Source organism: Macrobrachium nipponense, chromosome 46, assembly GCF_015104395.2.
Source record: "Macrobrachium nipponense isolate FS-2020 chromosome 46, ASM1510439v2, whole genome shotgun sequence".
In the NCBI taxonomy this organism is placed as follows: domain Eukaryota; kingdom Metazoa; phylum Arthropoda; class Malacostraca; order Decapoda; family Palaemonidae; genus Macrobrachium; species Macrobrachium nipponense.
In genome coordinates, this window is record NC_061106.1 from 42191213 (window position 1) to 42211716 (window position 20504).

General features: G+C 38.8%; 2 protein-coding genes across 3 annotated transcripts in view; both read left to right on the forward strand.

Moving 5' to 3' along the window:
- LOC135214623 (uncharacterized) overlaps window positions 1-1506 on the forward strand; it is a 14736-nt gene extending 13230 nt beyond the window's left edge. The window contains exon 4 of the mRNA XM_064248956.1: window positions 726-1506. Coding sequence (XP_064105026.1) covers window positions 726-941 — 216 coding nt within the window. The 3' untranslated portion in view covers window positions 942-1506. The remainder of the gene's footprint in view (window positions 1-725) is intronic.
- A 6374-nt stretch (window positions 1507-7880) lies between these two features.
- LOC135214624 (organic cation transporter protein-like) lies at window positions 7881-19080 on the forward strand. 2 transcript variants are annotated; one of them, XM_064248957.1, is made up of 12 exons: window positions 7881-8007; window positions 12363-12595; window positions 12821-12959; window positions 13061-13241; window positions 14024-14127; window positions 14279-14433; window positions 14955-15126; window positions 15569-15716; window positions 16769-16941; window positions 17186-17358; window positions 18345-18529; window positions 18662-19080. In XM_064248957.1, the coding sequence occupies exons 2-12, from the start codon at window positions 12373-12375 to the stop codon at window positions 18818-18820; spliced, it is 1812 nt and encodes a 603-aa protein (XP_064105027.1). In that variant the 5' UTR covers window positions 7881-8007; window positions 12363-12372; the 3' UTR covers window positions 18821-19080. The 2 variants fall into 2 exon arrangements, with proteins under 2 accessions (XP_064105027.1, XP_064105028.1); XM_064248958.1 differs by lacking the exon at window positions 18345-18529.
- Window positions 19081-20504: the final 1424 nt, after the last annotated feature.

Genomic DNA, 20504 nt, shown 5'->3' on the forward strand with positions numbered 1-20504 from the left:
AAAATGGGGTTTTTACAGACACTACACATTCCCTAGACTAGATTCTATTTTGACCCGGCTATTTTAATGGCCCAAAAAACAAACTAAACTATTTGGCAGAATTATTGAAATTATGATACAGGCACACGTGAAGAGGACTCAAACAGCCCAGATTCACCAGATGACCACCAGCTAAGTTGTACAAAAGTTTTTTTTTTATAAAAGTACTGAGAAAAGTTTTATATAAGTGTTGGTATGAGTACATCGAATTTGCTTTGTCAAGCCGAATATATTTCGCACCGTGGTTCTGACTGAGCAATTTAGGTGAATATGTGGTATGAAACGGTGGATGACATAGGTATGTGAATTACCTTGACGAGGTTCGGGAGGCATAGAAAGCTTTGCAGGTTTCTTTATGTGTCCGATGACTTTGAATATTAATGGTGGTTGTTAGTCATGATTTACCAACCCTAGGGTTCAAAAGACGTCATGTGGTCACTTCGTGGTGAATTTACGCGCAAGAAAATGGGACGTTTTAGCATTTGCAATCAGTAGGCAACCTCGACGGTGGAAGCGACGTCAAATCAATAGAAAGCAAAGTTATAAGACTGTCAAGAGGTTACTGTCACCGCACTGGTTGCTAAAGTTGTAAAAGGCCACCTGATTTAGCCTCTATATCGAGTCAATGTACTTAAAAAAGAGACAAACACGAGGCTCTTAGTCTGATTGCCCTCTCATTTTTCCAGGTTCGAGCTGGTCCAGAGTTGAGAACGGACGGGATTCTGAGCCAGTGGGAATTAGTGGGATATTACCCATCAAGCCTCAGTGGGAAGCCTGCTCTCGTGTTCTTCAACAACACCCAAGGGGTCTGTGGACGCTTCGTCTCCGTGCAGCGAGTCAGCGCTATGAATGATGCTTTTGCTCTTGCTAACGTCGAGGTTTACGTTCGCAAGAATGTGTAATATCAAGATGTTTAAGCTTGCAAAGATGGAAAAGTCAGAATAATTAATGAAAACTATACCCTTTTTTTTTTTCATGTGTCCACCCGCCTGAGGTGTTTGCGTATGGTAACACTGCGTCCCGGACTTTAAATAGTTACGCTAATTGTAGGTTTTAGGTAAATAAAAGGATATCTGGGTGTACATTTGCAATTGAAAAGTGTTTTAATAATTTACTGTATGCGAATTACACCGTTAATATTCGAAATAGGATATTGTTATTATTGTTGAATGTAAGCCGAATGTAAATCTAAAGCCCGGGACGCAGTGTTACCATACGCAAACACCAAAGGCGGGTGGACAGATGGAAAAAAACCGAGTATAGACATACAGAATAGGGAAACAACCGAGTGGACTAGCTGATCCAGTCTTGCCCGCTTGTTGATCCACCCTCCGAAAAAGTACTTTTGCTTACTTCGAAAGGAGAGTAGAGGTTTTGAGGTGTTGTTCCCACCACTGATGACTCATGACTGGTGCCCATCTCCGGTGTCAGGACGTGTTAAAGTACTTTTTCGAAGGGTGGATCAACAAGCGGGCAAGACTGGATCAGCTAGACCACTCAGTGTCCTATAGCCTAATCGGTATGTTTTGAATTTGCAATGAGATTAATTTGGTGACATGTATGTTATTTGCAGCTGAATTGATATTGTCATGGTATAATCTACTGGAGATGCACAAATTATAAGATATATAGCCACACGATTTGGTTTTCAAAGCCTTTCCTCAAAATTATATACGGACTATGACTGAATGAACTGCGTACGTTACATTAAGCGCATCGATGAGATAACTACAATTTTAAAAGAAAATCCAAACAAATCCAGCACCAGGGCCAGATGGTATAACAGTAGTGGTATTCTCAGTGTTTTTTCATATATATATAATATATTATATATATCATATATATATATCATATATAATATATATATATATTATATATATATATATATATAGACATATAATATATATATAATATATATATATGTATATATATATATATATATATATATATATATATATATATATATATATATATATATATATATATATACAAAATTCCACTCTTACAAAGGAATTGGCAGAATGCCTAGATAACACAGAACAGCTGGTTTAACCAAGAAAAAAAAAAAAAACACTCGCACTAAACATGCAATACCACACGGTGAAGGTTCTTGGGGCAAAGCGCTATAACAGATAAGTCGCATAAAATATTCATGGGGGTCTTGCAGAGCAAAATAGAAATGCATAACCATGAACTGAAATCAGGTTCTACTCTGAAGAGAAGAGTGAACACAGGTAAAATAGTCTCAAGTAAAAAAAGACCACTTTACTGTTATATTTGCTCTTACCCTCAACCAAGGAACATTTACCTTTTTAATCTATATATTAAATCAATAAACTTACCATATTATTGGGAGGCTTCAAATTTGTGCTCAGCGGGGGAAACAGGAGGTAGGTAGAGGGCGGCGACACCAAGTACGAATACGTGAAACAGGGCTTCGTCAACAGGGTATTTATTTTCGGTGGAAGAGATGATTATTCCCCAGGTATTTGTCGAACAGCGTCCTCCTCCCTTCTGCCGTATTTAGGTAGACACCAGCCCTAGCGTCCCTCCAGCGACGTTTAATGTTCTGGGTTGATGCCCCATACTTTCAGGATCCACAGTGTCCATAAATTTCCAGTACCATTATGATCAATAAATACTTGTAGTGGTACTAGGACTTTATGGACACCCTGCATTTAAGCAATTTCGCCGGGACCACCGTGGTTAGTTATTCTTACTGATGCTTTCAAACGTAACCAACAGAATTCTTTATAACTTTACCACACCGGAATCAATTATTTTTTAGTTAATTAAACAACAAAGCTAAGACTTAACTCCCGAAACCTATATGTAAGGGCATTATCAACACGATACTTAAATCACATCCGATGCAAAGCTCCCATGACGTTCGCGGCCGGGAAATTAATAAACAAATTCAGAGGAACTCTCAGGAAGGTCGATAAGCCATAATTCTATAGGCGTATGATTGGTTAGCCTGGTAACGAAATTGTCGTATTTCGGTATAGGCCGCGCAATCTTTGTAAAGTTTCGTTCTTAATTCACTCGAAATGCCACTTAAAATACGCGAAATGGTTGTTTACAGCACTGCAATCCATCAAAATAACAAAAGTGGAGACTGGCGGGAACAACTTTCCAGCCTTATCGTACATCTGGCTGCCAGAAACATCCGAGAGCAGACACCGCGAAATGTGAAGTAATCTAGACATTATGCGAGCATCATTCTTATAACAATTACACGAATAACTAATAAATTTCTCAGACAAGTAATGTGTATACATATGAGTGTTCCCACTTTCTGCAAGAAAGTTGAGTAACACATAATTCAGGACTTAAAATAAGGGTCCTAAATCCAACATTATTACTTGAAACACCTTCATATTTTACGAAACTTATACTATATATGTAATATATGTTTAAATAACAAACAGAAGATTATTATTTCCAGGAGAAACAATTGAAATCTATTTCAGGATAACTAAATAAAATGAGAATGATAAGATATGGACTATGTAGACATCTTTAAATTTCAGTATAATGTTACTTTTCCTGACAAATTGATTGATTTTCACACTTATGACCCAGGGCAAGATAGAGTATCAGTCAGGTGAAAAGTATCGTGTGTACCGCCCAGTAAAATAAGTATCAAACTGTGTTGATTTCCAAATAGGTAATCGGAAAATAAAAATGAAGGTTGCGTGTAGAACTTGCCTTCCTAACCTTACTTAGGGTACCGTGCCCTGACCTATCCGTGTCCCAGAAAAAAACTAAACTAACAAAAATGAGTAAAAAAAAAATCGTAAGGATTCCGATATTCACAGTAATTAAAGACGCAACGCTCGATCAAATTTACTTTAGTATATGCTAAAATGTTGAGAAAACGTAATTGAATATAATTAAAGAAAACTTTTTTAATGACTGACTAAAGTTAAATGTTTATTCTCATATATAATTACGTACTTTGATAGTATCTTCAGGGAAAAATTAAAAGAATTTCCACGTAACTGGTGATGGTTTTAGTGTAAACCAGTTTTTTTTTAGACAGAGCAGACCCTAATCTTAAATTTCATTTTAAAACCGCACTTTTTAGGTTCAGGATTCTCATATTTGTAGCTATATACCATCTATTTCAACTAGAATTACATTCTTTTAAGCCTAATGACCGATTTTTTTTCTTTACACATTACAGTGTTACAGTAAAAAATTGAACCAGACCGTTACCCGGACGAGGAAGACTTACGTCTATAAACATATCTCAGAATACAAGGACAAAACCAATGTTACAGAATCCTTGCAGGAACTTGAATGATGTCTTATTTACCATTCTATGAACGAAAAGTTCTGAGAGAGAACTTGCTCGGTTCACTTTGGAAAGAACTGTCTTCAAAAAGATTTGTCAATACGAAGAGTATGACAAGTCCCGGTTGCAATGTTCCTAAATCTCAAGAGATAATGGAAGACTAACTACAAACAATTATTCTTATAGTCCTCTGACAGAGAACATGTCCGTTACGTATGTCAAAATGATGTATACTTATATATTTGTTACAGGGAATATGGGAATTAGGTATTTCACGAATTAGGGAATATGTGATCTTGAAGACGATGGTGCAGTAGTTAGCAAATATTTTCCATTACTTGCATGTAATGACACAGAACTTTATTCTTGCCCTGTTGCATGTTATAACATAAAAGTTTATTAGTATCTTGTTATTATTATTATTGAAAGGGACGGAGACATAATATCACCCATTAGGGGGCCAATGTGGGCCGGGGGGGGGAGGTAGGATGAAACCCCATTATAAACCATCTTAGGGGTCCCCACTGTAACCCTGCCAAGTTTCACGCCCATCGGACCAGCCGTTTGGCCGTGATTGAATGACAGACGGACGGACAGACATAACGCCCATTATAGTAAATATTATTATTATTATTTTATTTATTTATTTTATTTTTTTTGCTCTATCACAGTCCTCCAATTCGACTGGGTGGTATTTATAGTGTGGGGTTCCGGGTTGCATCCTGCCTCCTTAGGAGTCCATCATTTTTCTTACTATGTGTGCCGTTTCTAGGATCACACTCTTCTGCATGAGTCCTGGAGCTACTTCAGCCTCTAGTTTTTCTAGATTCCTTTTCAGGGATCTTGGGATCGTGCCTAGTGCTCCTATGATTATGGGTACGATTTCCACTGGCATATCCCATATCCTTCTTATTTCTATTTTCAGATCTTGATACTTATCCATTTTTTCCCTCTCTTTCTCTTCAACTCTGGTGTCCCATGGTATTGCGACATCAATGAGTGATACTTTCCTCTTGATTTTGTCAATCAACGTCACGTCTGGTCTATTTGCACGTATCACCCTATCTGTTCTGATACCATATTCCCAGAGGATCTTTGCCTGATCGTTTTCTATCACTCCTTCAGATTGGTGCTCGTACCACTTATTACTGCAATGTAGCTGATGTTTCTTGCACAGGCTCCAGTGGAGGGCTTTTGCCACTGAATCATGCCTCTTTTTGTACTGGTTCTGTGCAAGTGCCGGACGTTCGCTTGCTATGTGGTTTATGGTTTCATTTTTCGCATTGCACTTCCTACATATGGGAGAGATGTTATTTCCGTCAATCGTTCTTTGAACATATCTGGTTCTTAGGGCCTGATCTTGTGCCGCTGTTATCATTCCTTCAGTTTCCTTCTTTAGCTCTCCCCTCTGTAGCCATTGCCATGTGTCATCGCTGGCTAGTTCTTTAGTCTGTCTCATGTATTGTCCGTGCATTGGTTTGTTGTGCCAGTCCTCTGTTCTGTTTGTCATTCTCCTGTCTGTATATTTGTGGGTCTTCGTCTACTTTTATTAGTCCTTCTTCCCATGCACTCTTTAGCCACTCGTCTTCACTGGTTTTCAGATATTGCCCCAGTGCTCTGTTTCTCGATGTTGACGCAGTCCTCTATACTTAGTAGTCCTCTCCCTCCTTCCTTTCGTGTTATGTATAGTCTGTCCGTATTTGCTCTTGGGTGTAGAGCTTTGTGTATTGTCATATGTTTCCTGGTTTTCTGATCTATGCTACGGAGTTCTGCCTTCGTCCATTCCACTATTCCTGCACTGTATCTGATTACTGGCACTCCCCATGTGTTTATGGCTTTTATCATATTTCCGGCGTTGAGTTTTGACTTGAGTATCGCCTTGAGTCTCTGCATATATTCTTTCCTGATCGTGTCCTTCATCTCTTGGTGTTTTATATCCCCTCCTTCCATTATTCCCAGGTATTTGTATCCTGTCTCATCTATGTGTTTGATGTTGCTCCCATCTGGTAGCTTTATCCTTTCAGTTCTTGTTACTTTGCCCTTTTGTATGTTGACTAAGGCGCATTTTTCTATTCCAAACTCCATCCTGATGTCCCCAGATACAATCCTTACAGTCTGGATTAGGGTATCTACTTCCTTAATGCTCTTACCATACAGCTTGATGTCGTCCATGAATATCGGATGGTTAATTCTGTTGCCTCTTTTCTTGAGTTGGTACCCGGCATCCATCTTCTGTAGTACTTTTGTCATGGGAATCATGGCTACTACGAAGAGTAGTGGGGACAGTGAGTCTCCCTGGAAAATCCCTCTCCTGATATTAACCTCTGCTAGTCTTATTCCAGAGCTTGTAAGTATTGTATTCCAGTTGCGCGTTGTATTTTTGAGGAAGCTGATGGTGTTTTCCTCAGCCCCATATATTTTCAGGCATTCTATTAGCCATGTGTGTGGTATCATGTCGAAGGCTTTCTTATAGTCTATCCATGCCATGCTTAGGTTGGTTTTCCTTCTCCTACTGTTCTTCATTACCATTTTGTCTATCAGGAGCTGGTCTTTTGTGCCCCTACACTTCCTTCTGCAGCCTTTCTGTTGGTGGGGGATGGTGTTTGTCTCCTCTAGGTAGCTGTATAGCCTTTCACTGATGATACCTGTTAGTAACTTCCACATTATTGGTAGGCAGGTGATAGGCCTGTAGTTACTGGCTATATTTCCCTTACTCTTGTCTTTTTGTATTATTATTATTATTATTATTATTATTATTATTATTATTAATTATTATTATTATTATCATTATTATTATCATTATTATTTTTGATTTATTATTATTATTATTATTTTATTATTATATTATTATTATTTTATTATTAATCTTGTAAGCAAGCTTCTTCGGAATGGAACGGAAATAAGTAAGCATAGATAAATTACAAGAAGTTATAAAAAGAGTAAATGGACGAGAACCGTAGTAACATACAGATGAACTGGATGAAAAAAAAAATACAAAGATAAAAACCAATAAAGAATAATATAGTAAAATAAGCACCTTTGGCAGATAATTATATTACCCTCACACAAAATTACTGCCTGTAGTGTATCGCGATATCTGACGTGGAATTCGAGATTCAGAACACAAAAACTCGTTTCTCCTATTGTGTGCATCGGTGTATTATTATGTCAACTTTTTGTGTAGCAATATCTAAGTGGCACCAGGGAGAATTCTATTTATTATCGACTACAGAAGAACGCGAAGATTACAACACTGTTCCAAACTCTGCCCTGACACCACAGAGAGGCAGAAAGAGGAAGAAATGGTCATTCTTGACATTCTCGAAAAGAAAGCACTACCTGGACATTAAAGAAAACCAGAGACACAAAACAAGGTAGCAATTGTCATTCTTGACAATGAGCAGGGAGGCATATTTTAACATTCAAGAAACATCAAGACCAAATCTTGCAAGCAGCAACTGCACACGTGAGTTTAGAGAATCCTTCGTATTTAGGGATTGCTATCGGAAGACCCTTTAGTCATCCAATCCTTGAGGACGACCTCGGCTGGGTAACTCCAGAGAGAAGTGTTGCGTCCAGTCTCAACCGCTTGTCAGGCCTTCTCTGTTCTGTTAAACAGCGTTTCCGTCGAATCCTATAGATTACTAGCGACAGACAAGGCACACATGGTAAGTCAGTGGCGTCCTTGCAAGCGAAAATAGTGACATACCCATCCAAGTGCCTTCAGAAAGTTGTTCGATCAACAGAGGGACATCACGTATCACCTGCAAGAGCAGCACAGTGCGCTTTCCTAATGTTACTTACTTCTGTCTTTTGTGCTTGTGAAGGTCTCCTCTGTTTTTTCGAATGAGCTCTTTCATGAAGAAATTATTATTATTTCGCAATGTGTGGATGATGATTTATGTATGTGAAACGGGTAGTATAGAGCAGTGTGATAAAAAATGCACAAACCTGGAGCTGTATTACGCTGTTAAGGGTCAGTTGATAGTAAATGCACAAAAGAATTTTGAACAGTCGTGAAAAAAACCGCAGGAATGTCATCATAAGCGCGCGCGCGGGCACACACACATATAGTATATATATCATATATTTTGAAAAAAGATGCATCAAATCTGAGATGTATTTATGCACATAAATGTAACCTCTCCTAGTGATAAACGAGAATGCAGATGTTCAAAGAATATATGAACAAAAGAAAACCTTTAGATATACTGAGAGCGTTGAAAGAGAGAGAGAGAGAGAGAGAGAGAGAGAGAGAGAGAGAGAGAGAGAGAGAGAGAGAGAGGGAGAGCTCAAAGAATATTGAAGTATGAGAGTGTATTAGCTACGCACTGCTAGGCACAGAGGCGACGAGACTGCGAAACTAAGACAATGTTAATAAATGTTACTTGACATTCTGTAACCTTGTGCTTACAGGCTTCTGTCGTTTACCACAGCGTTATTCGACTTTCTATGATTCTATATTGCTTTCTTGCCACCTGTTGCTTTCCTCAGTGTTCCTAGACATTCTGTTGTGCTTACTGGACTTCTGATGTTTTCTCCAGTATTACTGGACATTCTGGCTTTTTGTTTACCAGGCTCCTGCTTTTTCCTCAGTGTTACTAGACATTCTGCTGTTTTCCTCAGTGTCACTCCTTTATATTTTTTTTTAACTTCCAACATTAAATCTCTTTCAAAGAAAACTCATAATCACATAAGTCAATTAAATGGAAAAGTAAATCCACAATAGTATGTCTGTTGGATCTTGTTATTCAAAATACGAAAATTTGTGTTTTAAATAACAAGACCAAACAGACATATTGTGGATTTACTTTTCCGCTGAATTTCTTATCATCTGCGGTACGACGCAACCCTGCCGTTGGCTTAAAATACCACCCAGAAATTGTTTCTGAAAACCGTCGTTAGGAAATGCACACATAAATTCTTAGCAAAGTATGATTACCAATTCTCTCATGATTCCTGACTGATAGACATTCATTACTGTCTGGACTGTGCACGTACATAACCATGCATACAAATATGTGAATATGTATGACTAATATTCCTGACATTGGATCAACTACCCACGGGGTGTGGTAAGTATACTATTGTCGACTTAATCGTCAATGGATATATATAAATGTAACATAACCAACCTTCGACATCTGCAGGAGAGAGCCCTCCGGGCAATACGTGACCAACAGTGACGAGAAAATTATCCAAGACATATTCCAGGCCACCACATACGTATACAAGGCTGTATTGTCTGACAACAATGATGTCTCCGTCCACCCACCCCCCACCCCGCCCCCGCACCATCCCTCTCATTAAAAGAAGAAAAAAATGTCATTATCCGGCTGGGGGTTGCGGTGGGGGAGAAGGGGAGGGGGCTGTTTGGTTTGTTGGTGGTAGTCAAGGTTTGGGAAGGTCAGAATGGAGGTTGATACGTAATTCTCAGGTGTAACTACTTTGCATTCTTCTCCATATTTTTTTGCCCAATTGTTGGACGTAACAGAACCATACGAGCGCACATCACTGACCTTTTTAAATGATTTATTCTAATATATTGTGATTATTTCAAAGAGAGATATAGCTTGTCTAAATATATATAAGAAGACCAAGGCAAGCCTGCTTTTAGAAATCTCTTTGGGTATATCATTTTCAACTTATCAAAAATATATCCCACGGCACATCATGGAAAGTTGGCTAGGATATGACGTCACCAGAATCACTTTTAAAAGTATTTCTGTATAACGGTTTTTCACCGGGACCCACTGACTATGACAATTTCACAGTTTCATTTACACTAAGTCAGTTGGTTGGGGTCGGTAGTGTATCGGCTTCCAGAGCGGGCGAAGGTTCGTGTAGACATACATGGAAAGTATTATAACCCTTAAAGTTTAAATTTGGGAGAATGTTCTTGCAACTGACGATTTATTGCCAGATGTATGATGAAGTTTCGGAATGATCGACTCTCGCAGGTTGTGATTTCTCGCTCGTATCAAAGGTCATACGAATCGAAGAAATGACTTGAGATGCCCATAGATATAGGGGGGTTACATTTGCGATAAATGTTCGTAAGGGTATTCACCGTCAGACAAGGATATTACCTTTTAGTACACCCATGACCGTTCGGCGCCACAAACGTTCAGTTAGCCGGACAGTCCAACTGTGTAGGCATAACTGAAGTTACTGAACGTCAGTGGTGGGCTTTACCCGTCCACACAAATGCGATCACTTACCTGTCAGTCAGTCGGAAGAACTTGATGTAATTTCATCCGTTCTGTGAGTGGCCTGATTTCGCCCTCAACCTATCGTCTACGCATAAGTTTTAACGCCAGTTCCGATGAACTGACAGTCTTTAAAACTGAACGTGAACACCCGGCCAAGGAAGTTGAAAAAAATCTTAAGTTTCATATACAAATCCTGAGATACTGGAAGAGGTCACTGTAGGGTCATTAAGGTCACTGCTAACCTACTGATCATCTAAGGTTGTATTGCCACCGGAATTTGAGTGACCATGCAAAATTTCAAGTCCATAGGACAAAGGGAACAAGTTGATTTGGTAACTTAGGCTAGACCTATGCCTTCATATTATTCAACTGGTAAGGTTGTATATCATTTGAACTTTTCTCTAAGTACAACTTGCTTTCGAAGAATATATATATATATATATATATATATATATATATATATATATATATATATATATATATATATATATATATATATATATATATATATATATATATATATTTAATTATATATATAATTCTCCATAAGGGGAAGGAAAAAGCAACCTAATGGAAACAACAAAAGGTTTAGTACTATCATGCTGCACTAAGACATTCAACATGGCTCCCACCGATGTCACACGCTCGGCAAGGAGATCACCACCGCTCCATGTTAATGACGTTCTAATATGCTTTACAAGGCCAGTCCTTTCGCCAATCTACGACACTTTCATACAATTTTGTTGGAAGAGTGTTCTCACTCTGTATGAAGCGTCGTTGGTATCGAATTTGAAGGAGAGGCTAACGCGTTGTAAGAAGAACGCTGTCTCTGTGATTTTCTTAGCAGATTTAGTGGCCTTTATTTGTCGATCTGCTGCGACAGAAGTGACGCGTAATGTATATTTACTCAAAATTATCTATTCAGATTAATACCATAGAAGGAAAACAAAGTCAGGCATTGTACGAAAGAGTGAAGGAAACAATCTTCTCTTCTTTGATTAATCAAGGAGTGAAAAAAACAAAATCAAACTAAGTGTTTTAGCTACCCGACAATTCCAGTTATCGTACGCCGTACGCTACAACTTCAACCGCTATCCCCATTCACTTTTTTTTTTTTTTTTTTTTTCGACCAGAACTTGCTAATATCAGAGAGTTATAGGAAACGTTGGACCGGTCTGTTAAATAAGTGATTATATATGTTTGATAAATACTGAGTGATAGCATTCGGGAATTAACAGAAAAAAAATTTTACGTAATGTTTTCAACTCTAGACTAAATCGACAGTGAGGCTTCCTTTATCGGTGTGATAGTTAGCGGGGTTAACGGGGGAAAAAAATGTACGTAGTATCAGAAGTAGTGTCATTTATTTAAGATTAATCCTCAGAGAAAAAAAAGATTAGTGTCTCTTATTTTCTGTTGTGATATGATTTTTTTTTTTCAAATAACCATGGAAACAAGACGTAATCAGAGGATTTGCGTAATTTTGCATTTTGAACCAAAGGTGCAAAATTAACTAGTGCAACAGTAGCCATATGGTAATTAGAGAGAGAAAAAAAAACTTTAAAATAACCTTTGATCCTACCATATTTTCCAATGTGCAAAATTGTTTTCCATAACCAACATGTCTAAACTCTGTGTGTGTGTGTGTGTGTGTGTGTGTGTGTGTGTGTGTGTGTAAGTGAACGCGCCTTGAATTTTGTATAGGCACTTATTGTCCACATCGGGATACTCAAGTACTACTATATCTATTGGCTAGAAACATTACTGAGACTAGAAAAAAATCACGAAACCATTATTTATACCACTTTCAGAGCACCGAATATGGAAGACGATATTCGCTCAAAGAATGCTGTTAATCAAAGGAAGACGAAGGTACAACTGGCTCCCACAGATCTGGCGTACCAAGGGAAACATGGAACACCCGAAACGTTCCAGTTAGATGAACAAGATGGAGTAGCTGGAGTCTCTGAACTAGAAGACTTGATAGAAATAGTTAACCCTAATGGATGGTGGAACATGACGTCATTAGCACTTGGTCTCATGGGTAAATATTCATTTATACATCGAATGTCTCTAGTTCGGTTCATGAGAAAGTGGCTCAGATTTATATACATTAATGAAAGCATGCAAATGATGTCTCGGTTTTGCATATCTTTACACGAGTTGATTATCTTTGGGTTCATGGTCTGTTGACTGTCTTTGAAGGTTAAAGAAAGTAAGAAAGAGTCCGCCATTATTCTCCTGACAGAATCCTTCGCATTTCTTTCAGCTTTTTTCATGCTACCACTTCAGTCAGTCACCTACCAGTTCCTAGGCGAAACGCCTGCGCACTGGTGCCACATTGCTCCACTGACAGAGGCCAACTGGACGCAGCAACAGATCAGAGATCTCGCCATTCCTCTCTCAAGGTCAGTAAAAGAGTTTCCCTTTAGCAGTCAGTAGTAATTCCATTAGTAGTGTTCAGTGTATAAATCTTTGGAATACCCTCCTTGACTTTTCCTTTTCACAGCAACGACACACGCGAGAGGAACTGCAAATTCTACAACTACAACTACACGAAAGCCGTCGAACTCGGCTACGAAGCGGCTATGGAAAGCCGGGGTTCGATCTCCATCGGGGACGGAAGCCCCATTTCCTGCCAGGCTCGAGATTTCAACGTCAGCCATTACAGCCTGACGCTCGTTGCCGAGGTAAAGTGGCTTGAAGGAGTTAGTGAGCAACGTTCTTCGGCTTGTATTGGTATCTTTCTTGACATTATTCGAAGATGTACTAAGGACATCATCATTAGTACTAGTAGTTCTAAGGACATCATCATTAGTACTAGTAGTTCTAAGGACACCAATGTTAACAGTAGTACTAAGGACACCATTGTTAGTAGTAGTACTAAAGACATCATTATTAGTAGTCGTACTAAAAAAAAAAAAAAAAAAAAAAAAAGTTATTACCTTCTCTTGTTAAGTTATTTTGACAAACCCGTTTTATTTTACACTCCTTAAACCTGCAATATATGGTTAGAAACTTTCACGTCGTCTAAATGTTACAAGTTGACGGGTGTTGATAGCAAAAGTCCTCTAAAAGTAGCTGTATTGTTCACCTTCTTATTAGATTGTAAAGATGACTTGAATTTAGTGCGTTTATTTATTATACAAGTCCACTGCTCCTGAGTTTATGAATTCGATGTGCATGCCAAACATCGGAAGAATGAGGGACGACGAATTATGGATGCATGTTCCAACTCTTTGTGCTTTGTGAATGCTTAAAGCATGCAAATGAAAAGTTAAATCAAGACAGTTCCAGGTCAGAATTTTCTATTCGCAACGCATCAAATACATTTAACCTTCAGTCGTATATACATTATAACGGACCTCTGAATCTTTGAGAGATTCGTAACTTTATAAATGTAGACCAGTTACTGAATAATCTACCATTTCCAGTTATTTAAAAGTGCACATTCTTCTCTATCGTCCTCCAGTGGGATCTGGTGTGCGAGAAAAGAGCTCTCTACTCAACAACCCAGTCTGCATCTCAGTTTGGCAACCTCCTTGGAGATCTGACATTTCCATACTTCATGGCCAAGTGAGAACTAATAAACCATATATATATATATATATATATATATATATATATATATATATATATATATATATATAATAACAGCTTAAATGGTTGAAATACTGGAGACATTTCTACCTTCTTTTTAAACTCGCGTTATCTGGCATCATTGCAGATATGGCCGTAGACCCATCACGCTTGTCTGCTTAGTTCTGTGTTTCGTGTGTGCCTTGGGAGCGGCTGTTTCTCCTTGGTATTCCTTTTACGTTCTCCTCAGAATTGCAGTCAATTTCTTCTGCATGGGTTGTTATACAGGATGCTTCGTGTACAGTAAGTTCCGACTATGAGGGATTTTATCCTAGGCCTATAGCGGAGGTGGACTATAGGCCTAGGAAAAGTCTGGTTCATCAATCTGTTCAGTTAGCTTGAGTTCAGTGGATTAGCGAGGGATTTAGACTATAAATATATATATATATATATATATATATATATATATATATATATATATCTAGTAATCTTGGGAGACATATCATAATACAATTTTGTTTTGAAAAAACAAAGGGTAGAAACTATCAGGATCTTCTCCATCCCAGTTTTCGAGATTATCAAGAATTTGCTGACCAGATTTTGTATGAATAGTTGAGTAGTAGGGTAGCACATAATAATACTACTTAAATTTCTTTGCAGCATCCATTCGGCCCCTAGCCAACTGTTTCGTAGTGCAACTCACTCATTTCACACCTTTCAAACCTATTCTACTCTCATTTTCCCTTTCGTCAACTGAATAGCCTCGTTGATCCTAATGTATGGATATTGGCCTAAGTTTGATCTTCCATTCCAATCTTTTCCAGCGTTGGAGATCTCTTCTCACAGACAGCGCTCAATCGTAGGCTCCATCGGCGGTATGACATGGTCGTTCGGGTTTCTGGCAGTGCCCGGCATCGCCTATCTCGTCAGACCTTGGCGGTGGATGCAGGTGGCTTTTTCAGCCCCAATGATTCTTTTACTCGTTACGTATTACTGGTGAGACGTGTTGTAAGCGCATTCAGTATTTAGTGTCAATGAAACTTTAATGACTCCTTATTCTCTTCTTAATCCATCGATATCCTTCACATCTGAAGCATTTTTCAGTATATATAGGCCTAGCGGTAGCGGTTCTTTGCTGACGGTAGATTCACAAAGGAAAACTTTGTAAATTTAAATCTAAAAAGGTGGCTTACATTTTTTTTTTAGAATCTATAGATGTTTCTGAAATTTGAATCTAAAAAGGTGGTTTACATTTTCATCTGTTAATACATAGCTTATAATAATTTTATAGATGTGTTATAAAAAGCCAGTGTCTACTTGACTGATTATAAAGACCAACATAAATGGTCGTCAATTCATGCACAGTAGAGGTATGGTAACGAAATGAACTTGTTTTATTTTCTGAGTTTGTCCGGAATAAAGCAGATTCCATTCACAGGTTCATAGTGGAATCACCGCGCTGGCTGATCTCTCAAGGTCGATACGAAGAAGCCGAGGAGATACTCTCGAGGATCGCCAAATTAAACGGCCGAGCCTTTCCGCCCTCAAAGGCAGTTGTCATTTCCTTGAAGAAGATGGCCACTCCGGTAAGATGCTGCACACATGGTAGCTACCAGTGTAAAGGAATAAGAATTATGGCATGAAAGCTGATACTCTAATCTGAAGCGTTTTCTTCCAGTGTCGTGGAATCGATAACGTCTAGTCTTTGCTTCAAGTGGTTTGAGTTTTCTTAATCTTAAAGTACAGCACTGAAGACAAAACATCATTCCCGTTTCTCAATTTGGAAAAGACTTTGCTTGAGACATATATTATAGTCATTTGATCCTCCCTGGGCTAGTGCTAAACTATACTCTGTCCATCCGCCTGTGGTGTTTTCGCATGGTAACACTGTGTCCCAGGCTGTAAATAGTTACGCTTTGTGTAAGTTTAGGTAAATAAAAGAATATCTAGGTGTACATTTGCAACTGAAAAGTGTTTTAATAATTTACTGTATGCGAATTACACCGATAAGATTCGAAACAGGATATTATTTAAAGCCCGGGACGCAGTGTTACCATGCGCAAACACCACGGGCGGATGGACAGATGGAAAAAAACAGAGTATAGTTTAGATGAACCACTGTTTCTCCGTGTTTAGTACTATATCCCTCAGGGATGAAATGTTCATGAGCGAATTGGTCGTTTCACATAATTCCCTGTGGATTTCATGTAATCCCTGATTTCACATATTTACTGTAACATATCTATGAGTATGTGTATATATAAGAAATGTGTGTCTGCGTTCACATGTAGTACTATAGAAGATTGACATCAACGTGCATTTGACGTCTAGGCCAGTTCCTTAGGACACCCCTGATTGGCTGTTGATAAGCCAATCGCAGGGCTGCAAACTCTGTCTCTCTCTAGAGTTCACATAGAGATGTATGTTCCACCTCTCCTGAAAGACGTATACCTCATGAGAGGTGGAACATAGATCCTACCAATTTGTGAACTCTCTCTCGAGACTGAGAGTTTTCAGCCCTGTGATTGGCTTATCAACAGCCAATCAGGAACATCGTAAGGGACTGGTTGATGTGAACCTACTATATACTATACTTATATATATATATATATATATATATTATACCCTGCTTTGCCAGAGTGAATCTAATAGCGGAGAGGCGTCATTTCGACACATCGTCAGGAATCTGAAGGAATATTTCATCCTGATTCTGAAGCAAGAACACAGAGCGAAGATTCTGAATTGCTACTTCTGCTGGTTCGCCGTTAGTCTGGTGTACTATGGCGTCTCCTTGAATGCAGGCAACCTCAGGTAAGGATTGGAAAATTTTTTGAGACTTAGACAAGCACAAGCAAAGGAGAAATTGATCTGTCTTCTAAAGGAGACCCACACATTTTCAAGTTCTCGTGGGAGGTAGGGAAAAATGTGAGCGCTAGGCCATTGGCCTAAAGTTAATTTTTCGTTTATAATCCAGTCAGGTTTTATTTTCTGATTTGAAAAAATAAGTATATCTTTATGTTTTCAATTTACAATGCCTTCTTTCTCCGCCTTCCAGCGCCGACCCTTACCTGTACGTAGCCCTTGGGAGCTTGGCCGAATTTCCTTGTTACCCGATTTCGTGGGTCCTGATGGTGTACGTCGGCAGGAGACTCAGTTTAGCCATCTGTTACTGGATGTCCGGCGTGGCTACCTGCGTCGTGGCTCTCCTTGTAGCCTCTATGGATGAAGGTAATGGAGAAACAAAGCATTAGTTTGATTCTTTGCAAAGAATTGCAATGAATCTTTGCTTTAACTATTGACCGATTTGTTATTAAAGGTCGACTAATACTTCTGATGTTGGTACATTGGAGTCACTTTCTAAAACGTTACTGAATCTTTGGGAAATAATTCATTCAAATGTCCTGAGTTTAATGTAAGATAAATTGAGTGATCTAATCGCAATCAAGTCCACTTTTCACTCCATGAGGTGTAGCCCGTCAGTGCACCTTGTGCGATGTACTGTAGTCATTGCTCAAGATTCTTCGCAGCGTCCCAATAGCCCCCAGCCTCAACTCCTTTCATTCCTTTTACTGTACCTCCGTTCGTATTATTTTTCTTTCATCTTGCTTTCCAACCTCTTCGTAACAACTGATTCATAGTGCAACTGCTTTGAGGTTTTCCTCCTTGTTACATCTTTCAAAGCACTTTATTGTCAATATCCATTTCAGCACTGAATGACCTCATAGGTCCCATTGCTTGGCCTATGGCCTAAATTCTCTATGCCATTCTATTCCGCTTATGAAGTGTTAGATGGTCACTAGAAAATTAACGAAAATAATCGTGTGTTAGTTCTGCAACGCATATGAGACCGATTAGCTCTCTTGAATTATATGTAATCAATTATTCTGCCTTACAGTTTGCCAATAACGTTGTTAATTAATTACAGTCGCTTTCAGTATGCCAATAACCTCCGTAATTGATTACAGTAACTTTCATTTATCAATAACATCTGGGATTAATTACAGTGACATCAATAATGAATCACAGTGCCTTCTGTTTTCTTAAAAACATTCGCAATTAATTACAGTGCCAATCTACTTGCCAGTAACATCCACAATTAAATTACAGGTCAGTGACATCAATAATTGAATCACAGTGCCTTCTGGTTTCTTAATAACATTCACAATCTTATAGTACCAATCTACTTGCCAGTAACACCCACAATTCAATTACAGTACCTTTCGGCTTGCTGATGATGTTCGCGATGACGGGCAGGGTCGCTATCTCAGCCGCGTTCGTCATCTGTTACTTGTACACGGCTGAACTTTTTCCGACTCGGCTGAGGTCGCTGGCCGTGGGGCAGTCTAGCGTCGTCGGTCGCGTAGGCAGCATGATGTCGCCCTACATTAACGATATCTTGGTGAGTCAGAGCTTCATTTTTGTATGTTTTCTTTAAAAGTGAAGTTTGTCGTTTTCTTTATTATATAAGTCCAAATGTCAGGGAGACTTACCTTTTTTCTTGGATTTCGTGAAACTAAATTTTGCATTTCAGGGTGCGTTGATTGTCTGGGCACCTTTGGCATTGTTCGCATTGTTGTCTGCCCTGTCGGCAATCCTGTGCCCGCTGTTGCCGGAGACGAGAGGATCCATGATTGAGGAGGGGGCGTCGTCCCCAAGGGCGAAAGAGGAGGAAGGAGGAGGAGGGGAGTAGGAGGCGATCCTGATAACTCCAAACGGAGAGCGAAAGGACAGTCTGTGAAGGAAGGATTCCAGGAAGACTAATGAACGAAAACAAATGCGAATCGTTACTACTTTTCTTGCAGGCTGGGATAATCACCTCTTATTGTTTGATTGCTAAGCGATGCTTGTAGATCACACTATTTCTATGTAGTAGTACTTCAGTTATGCAATATCCCAGATAAAAGTTATTTTATTTATTCTGAAGGCAGATTTTCCTACAGTGCAAAGATTTATAGAGAGAGAGAGGAGAGAGAGAGAGAGAGAGGAGAGAGAGAGAGAGAGAGAGAGAGAAATTTGCCATTATTTGATAAAAGTATTAACCAATCCTTACCAATTCGTTCTCACTATATTATCATGAACTAAACTCTTTATCATGACATCCTAATTTTATTGATTATATTGAAAGCCGATATACACATATCCTAAATTAGTGATTACTATCTTGATCACCGTATCATTTAGAAACTTCCTCATTCTTAAAAATGTACCCATTTTTTCGAAAATCATAAAATCCTGTGAGCGGTGCAAAAAACATCACTTCACAGTCTAGTACTTCTCCCTGAAAAAATTACCTGGTCACTCGCTAATGCAGATATCCTACCTTTTACAGCAGTTTACTTGGCCTCTTTCAATTTTCCACAGCCTGGCGGCCTACAGGCTTGTAAAGCTATGCTTAGAAATTCATCGATAGCCTACAACGATGCCACAGGTATGTAAGAGTACAACAAAAATGATTGTGTATAAAAACTGGCTTTGCAACATTTAGGTTGTCACCGTGTACAACAGAAACTTAAAATATGACGTACTGTCAGGGAACTCCCGAAATTTTTTTATAATACAGCCCCAACTTACTCTCAAATTCAGTTTTCCTCATTTTTTTAGACATGCTTACCCGTTTAACATCAAACCCGAACGAGAACACACGAAAACAACTACCCAATGTGGGATTGATGCCTTTGTAAGCTTGGTTTGACGAGGCAAGTGAGCTTCTGAGAGATGATACTTTTCGAACGGCTTCAAATAACGCCAAGGGTGTGAGGGATTATAGTATTGACGCATTTGAAGGCTTTGAATTTACGAGTAAGCAGAAAAAGGAAGAACTGGAAACCTCGGGTACATGGAAACGGTACATAACGGTAATGGATGGCGCCAGCAGAGCTAATGTAGTAGGTTCGGCTCGGGAGTGAAAAGATGAGGTCTAGTAAGGTAACTGTGGGAAACTATGACCCAAATACCTGGAGGAACGTTAGAAACAGGAGCAGTAGCAAGAGAGAATAGAATGACTGGTGTTTAAGATATTTCTGTAAAATCTCTAGGTGGTGTATGGAATGAGGTAAATAATGCAAGAGTAGTTACAAAAAAATGAATTGTTGTGTGCTATCAAGCGAGTTAAGTCTACTGCCCCAGGGATGGATGGAGTAACATAATTGTTTGATTGCAATGGTTGATGGTCTAATGGATTTGATTAGTTAGTCCTATGCGAATGGCAGATTACCTGTAAAGTGGAGGATAGCTTTATTGATTACAGTTCCTACCAAGTAATGTTGAGCATCGGCCTATAGCTAACATCGTGCTTTTGCAAATTAATGGAAAGAATTGGTTTTAAATTGGAGGACAGCTATCGGATAACTTGTTTGGTTTTATAAAAAAAAATG

Coding starts and splice junctions, on each gene's coding strand:
- LOC135214624 (XM_064248957.1), top strand. CDS start 12,373: ATGGAAGACGATATTCGCTCAAAGAATGCTGTTAATCAAAGGAAGACG. Junction 13,242..14,023: donor GCCTGACGCTCGTTGCCGAG/GTAAAGTGGCTT, acceptor ATCGTCCTCCAG/TGGGATCTGGTGTGCGAGAA. Junction 15,717..16,768: donor TGAAGAAGATGGCCACTCCG/GTAAGATGCTGC, acceptor CTGCTTTGCCAG/AGTGAATCTAATAGCGGAGA.